This window comes from Salmo salar, chromosome 22 (genome assembly GCF_965601325.2).
Source record: "Salmo salar chromosome 22, fSalSal1, whole genome shotgun sequence".
Taxonomy (NCBI): Eukaryota; Metazoa; Chordata; class Actinopteri; order Salmoniformes; family Salmonidae; genus Salmo; species Salmo salar.
The window spans coordinates 53367170-53373700 of record NC_138312.1 but is presented as its reverse complement, the minus strand read 5'-3'; the positions used below and the strand labels follow the sequence as shown (position 1 = coordinate 53373700).

The following is a 6531-nucleotide window of genomic DNA, read 5'->3' as shown; positions in this document are numbered from 1 at the left end:
AAGGTAGAGGTGGTATACAGAAGTTAACCCTATTTGGTAAAAGACAAACATTTTAGAACTTTGAATGTTTCGTCAAGTGCAGTCGCAAAAACCATCAAGCGCTTTGATGAAACTGGCTCTCATGAGGACTCTCGAAAGGAAGACCCAGAGTTACCAAGTAGCAGACACATCTCAACCTCAGCTGTTCAGAGGAGACTGCGTGAATCTGGTCTTCATTGTTGAATTGCTGCAAAGAAACAACTCCTAAAGGACACCAATAAGAAAAATAGACTTGCTTGGGCAAAGAAACACAAGCAATGGACATTAGACCGGTGGAAATCTGTCCTTTGGTCTGATAAGTACAAATTTGAGATTTTTGGTTCCAATCTCTGTCTTTGTGAGATGGAGAGTAGGTGAACGGATGGTCTTCCCTGTGGCTCAGTTGGTAGAGCATGGTTTTTGCAACGCCAGCATGGTGTGTGCAACGCCAGGGTTGTGGGTTTGATTCCCACGGGGGGCCAATACAAAAAATATATATATATATGAAATGTATGCATTCACTACTGTAAGTCGCTCTGGATAAGCGTGTCTGCTAAATGACTAAAATGTAAATGTAAAATCTCTTCATATGTGGTTCCCACCGTGAAGCATGGAGGAGTGATGGTGTGGGGGAGCTTTGCTGGTGACACTGTCTGTAATTTATTTAGAATTCAGGGCACACTTAACCAGCATGGCTACCACAGCGCTCTGCAGCGATACGCCATCCCATCTGGTTTGCGCTTAGTGGGACTATCGTTTGTTTTTAGACAGGACAGTGACCCAAAACACACCTCCAGGCTGTTTAAGGGCTATTTGACAAAGAAGGAGAGTGATGGAGTGCTGCATCAGATGACCTGGCCTCCACAATCACCGACATCAACCCAATTGAGATGGTATGGGATGAGTTGGACCACAGAGTGAAGGATAAACAGCCAACAAGTGCTCAGCATATGTGGGAACTCCTTCAAGACTGTTGGAATAGCATTCCTCATGAAGCTGGTTGAGAGAATGCCAAGAGTGTTCAAAGCTGTCATCAAGGCAAAGGGTGGCTACTTTGAAGAATCTCAAATCTCAAATATATTTTGATTTGTTTAACACTTTTTTGGTTACTACATGATTCCATATGTGTTATTTCATAGTTTTGATGTCTTCACAATTTTTCTACAATGTAGAAAATAGTAAAAATAAGGGAAAATGCTTAAATGAGTAGGTGTGTCCAAACTTTTGACTGCTACTGTATATATGGGGGATACAACCATCTCAGCTCTGCAGATTTTGCTACGAAGAGACAGAATCATTAGATCATTTGTTTTGGTACTGTCCAAATGTAGCTTGTTTTTGGTCGCAGGTTCAGGAATGGCTGAAGAATTGCAAGATTTACCTGGAGTTAACTCTGCAAATAGCACTGCTGGGTGATCTGAAAGTTAATCGATCGATAATATAATACTCTTAGAAAACGTTTTTTTTCTTTAAATTACAATCTGTAGAAACTATGAGAATAGAAAGGTTCAGAACTTTTGTGAAACATCACAGCACAGCTGAAAAATATATGGCAAATAGAAATCAAAACGAGATGGTCTTCAGAGATAGATGGGAGCGGTTGAGGGTCGCTGAAGGATCGGACTAAAAACAAACAAAAGATAACTAATGTAAAATATACTGTGTCCGTAATATGAATATAGTATGTATAAGCTGGAAGTAGAAGCCTAAATGTTGTTGTCCATCAGTTTATTCTAATTAGGGGAGGGGTGGTAGGGTTAGAGGAAAACAATAATAATAATAAAAGCCAGTGGAACTGGCTTCTAGGTCCAGAGTTGAAATTGAGGAGGCTAGAGTGTACCGTAGCAACGGTTGGAAGAGTTGCATCTAACTCGATACACTTAAATAGGAAAACAGACAGAGACAGGTTTTCATCGAGGATATATTTATTTGTGTTTATATTTAAGTCTCAAGATTGACAGGCTACTAATTAGAGGTCCTGTGAGAATCCTGGTTCTTTGGACTAGATCCCTCCCTACCGAATATAAACTTCAGACTCACTGTCTCTCTCTCTCTCGTCTGCCCCCCCCCCCACTGCCTCACCCTAATATCTACATCACAGAAGGAGATCAGTCCCATAATAGTCCCATGAGCATTGGGCTATAGCGATACTCCTGCGTTGCACTGTGTTGTATTGTCAAATCAGAGACGGGAGGAGAGACATGATAAAGAGAGAGTAAAGGGACTTCTGTGTGCCAGTTTCTCCCAAGCATGAGTGTCTGATGGTGGGTTCAAGCAATGGATTTGTATTTTAATGACATTGTTAAACAGGGATATGTGTATTTTCGCAGCAAGCATTTATGGGTAAGTGTCTGCTTTCAAACCAGCCTCAGACCAATTTAATCTAAGTCAATGGACTCAACGTGGATGAACTGATTTCTCAATCATTCCCTCTTTTGTCCAGATCTATCGGAGGTGCTGGCTTGTTCTAAGAAGAGACTCCAGTAAAGGGCCCAAGAGATTGGAGAGGTTCTCAAATGAACAGGCGGCTAACTGCCAATGTCACCACAAAGTAACAATCAAACTGAAATACTGGGGTGGTGATTTGTTTAGTTTTCCCCCCGTGATTATCAATAACATCGAGAGTTGTGGTTATTTTGTTGATTTGTGAAAATGAGAGTCATTACACTCAAATGTACCACAGGGTCTCGACAACAAAATGAGAAGAGATATATATTTAGAAGTATAAAGAAGATTTGCTCACTGTTTGCTTGCTGTGAGCTTAAATTGACATATAGCTTTGTGGCTTTGTAGAGATGAAACTACGTTTCAACCACAGAGATCCTATTAAAAGTTATATGGGTAATTCTATAGTTTCAACAACCTGATAAAGACTGTGTTGGCTGGAGGGTTGTTATTATATAATGAAAGTTTTATTATTAAAGAGCACTTTTGGGAGCAACAAACAGGGCCATTATTGTGTCCTATATTCTTTCAGGTGACAGACCTCAGAAAAATAAGAAGTGTTGCCAGACCCCCACGGGATAAAAAGAAACATGCTGTGGTTCTCACTTTCAAGGACGACTCACCAAAGGCTTTTGCATGTGATTCAGGTGAGTTTGGGAAACATGAACTTAATGTTGTATTGAATTAAACTGGATTGAGTTGACTTGAACTAACTTATTTTGTCAACACAACTAACTACAAATACAAATGATTTACAAGTATAACACATTCTAAAAGCATTTCGTTCAACAACTCCTAACAGAGTTGGACGCCAAGGAATGGTGCAAAGTGCTACAAATGGAATGTCTGGAGACTAAAATGACTGACCTGACCTTGGAGGAGCCGGTCCTATTTAACATGAACCTACATCGAGATCACAGAGGTATAGACCACGTTCGGATAATATTCCAGCAATGACACAAGCTACTATAATGATCAAATGCTTTGAATAAATGGGTCGAAAAATATGAGCAACATGCTTTAAAGGCCCAATCTTTCATCTGAAAAACAACAAACCGACTACACTTGGCGTGATATAAAGCTGAGGGATGGGCCTCCAAAAGAAAAAAAAGCACTCACATTCATAGCTCTAAATATTTAACCACATTTTGAAACTATAAATTACATAATGTAAGTAACATTGTTCAATTAAATTAGTTTAAGCTACCAAAATAAATATCACAGATCGCACCTTGTTTCTGGCTTATCAATGTATTGTGTTCTCTTTTCCAGAGCAGTTCCACGTATTCATGAAGCCATCACAGTGTATGGATTTCAATGGGGAATGTAATCTTCAGATCACTTGTGACACTCTCATGCTGTGGGACACCCAGAACCCTGGTCTCAAAATCACATCCTGGCCACTGCGGTCACTTCGCCGTTACGGTCGGGGTCAAAACTGGTTCACATTTGAAGCTGGGAGGTGAGGATCTGGGTAGAAAACCACTTGATAAGAATTGTATTAACCAATGTAATGTATATACTGTATAAACAAGTCAACATAGTTTGTAGCTGTCTTCCTATTGGATACTCTATGTTGACTAAGAATCAGAGCCGTGCATCATACATCTAAATACATAAGTGACCTCATAGACCAAGAGGTGTGTACAGTATACTGCTAGGGGTAGGCTTGATGCAGGGTTCATACCCTGTCCTGGGACTTTTTGGACATGGGCTACTGGGAATAGACATATTTACTATACCAGTCATTTCATTTCTAATCATTGAAGAGAAGTGATTAGTGCGTACTTGGGAGGAAGGAGAGATAATTTGGAAAAAAAAACAAACCTCCAATGGACTTCACTCTGCTCTACTCCATTACCAGTGACCACTGCTCTGAAACCACTGATCTGAAATGACTTAATAGGTGAAAGTAAGATGGTTGATACCGATCCAGCCCTTTGACCAGTCAGAGGTCCTCAAGGGAAAGTGTTATTTAACATTATGAAACACTGTTGGATTACACTAAATAATATCTTTAGTGAATAAGTGATTATATGCTTTATAATTATTGTGGATTGTAATGCTTATATTTGCTAATGCTTATTTATGATAGTTTTTTGAAAGTGTAAGTAACTATTTGGGAGTCTGAACCAAATTAATTTATCATAGGCCATTCACAGAATGAATGGAAAACTGTATTTTCCCCAGGATGTGTGACACTGGAGAGGGACTCTTCACCTTTCAGACACCAGAGGGAGAACTGCTCTATCATAGAGTGAATGAGGCGGTGTTAGCCACTGTGAAGCAAGAGGACTGGCTATGCTGTGTACGTTAACCACTTTCACATCACACCTGGGTTCAAAAGCTATTTGAAGTCTTTGAAATACTTTCAGCATTTGCTTAAATCTGCCTGGAGTGCCAGGTGGGCGGGGTTTGCAAACTCAATCAAGGCAAACTCAATCAAGCACAGCTGAAGTATTTGCAATGATTTCAAATAGTATTTGAACCCAGGTCTGATTCACATAGTCTTATTGTGCCTGTAACCTGCACTGCCCAGTTTAATTGCTGTAATCTCCCCATAATAATGTAGTCAAGCATGACACAATCAAGACACATCTCCTCTATTATTGAATGAGCACTCAGGCCCCGACCTCCAAGGGGCCCACAACCCTGGAAGGTGTAGAATTGCAGGAAATTCGCTTTAAAATGGCAACATTTTCTCTTAGCCTCATGACAAAATGTGTAGAGTAGCATTATAAAACTGCACAGTTTTCTCTCTGCACCATGACAAAATGTGTAGAATAGCATTATAAAACTACAGTTCTCTCTGCACCATGACAAAATGTGTAGAACAGCATTATATAACTAGTTTTCTCTCTGCACCATGACAAAATGTGTAGAACAGCATTATAAAACTAGTTTTCTCTCTGCACCATGACAAAATGTGTAGAACAGCATTATAAAACTAGTTTTCTCTCTGCACCATGACAAAATGTGTAGAACAGCATTATAAAACTAGTTTTCTCTCTGCACCATGACAAAATGTGTAGAACAGCATTATAAAACTAGTTTTCTCTCTGCACCATGACAAAATGTGTAGAACAGCATTATAAAACTAGTTTTCTCTCTGCACCATGACAAAATGTGTAGAACAGCATTATAAAACTAGTTTTCTCTCTGCACCATAGCAAAATGTGTAGAACAGCATTATAAAACTAGTTTTCTCTCTGCACCATGACAAAATGTGTAGAACAGCATTATAAAACTCGTTTTCTCTCTGCACCATGACAAAATGTGTAGAACAGCATTATAAAACTAGTTTTCTCTCTGCACCATAGCAAAATGTGTAGAACAGCATTATAAAACTAGTTTTCTCTCTGCACCATGACAAAATGTGGTGAAATGCAGTACGTTAGCTGATTTCCACAACAACAAACAAAAAGAAATCGGAGGTCGGTGCCCCAAATGTGGCAGCACAACCCTGCATAGGCCCATATTCAAAATGTGTCTCAGAGTATATACTGCACAGGAGTGCTGACCTTGGATCAGTTTTGACTGTTAAATGTTTTGAAAATTAAATCAGATTATGGACAGGGGGGGCTGATTCCTGATCAGCACTCATACTCTTGAGACGCTTGTGAAATGAGATAGAACTCTGCCACCTACTGCATATCCATGTGTATTAAACATTAAGTGTCAGCATTCTGTGCATTATCACTTCCATTGTCTTGTTTTTTTGCCCATGGACCCATTTAGGATGAGAGGAAGACAGGCACGGAGAGGAGAACCAGAGAGTCTACAATACCTTGGTCTCTGTGCTGATACTGCTGATTCTGACGGTCCCATTTGAAATCAGATTAAATATATTCACTGTATATCAGTTCGATAGTCATTGTTGTTTTTTGAAACAATGTTCAGATATGAAGGAATTACGTAAACAGCAAGGACTATATATTTATGTACTGGAATCCTTCAGTATATTTTTAGGTAAAACTATCAGTTCATTTGAGTCTGCTTTTTGCATTTTGATAGTTTGTGTGAATATTCGTTTTTGCTTTTAATAGTACAGATAACTGCCAAAATAAA

General features: G+C 39.3%; 1 protein-coding gene across 1 annotated transcript; it reads left to right on the top strand.

Moving 5' to 3' along the window:
* The first annotated feature begins 2136 nt into the window (after positions 1-2136).
* On the top strand, positions 2137-6322 carry dok5 (Docking protein 5). Its single transcript, NM_001141501.1, is given in 7 exon segments — positions 2137-2361; positions 2462-2569; positions 2996-3110; positions 3266-3385; positions 3736-3925; positions 4654-4771; positions 6202-6322. Coding segments are annotated over 7 exon segments (783 nt in total). The 5' UTR covers positions 2137-2295; the 3' UTR covers positions 6268-6322.
* Positions 6323-6531: the final 209 nt, after the last annotated feature.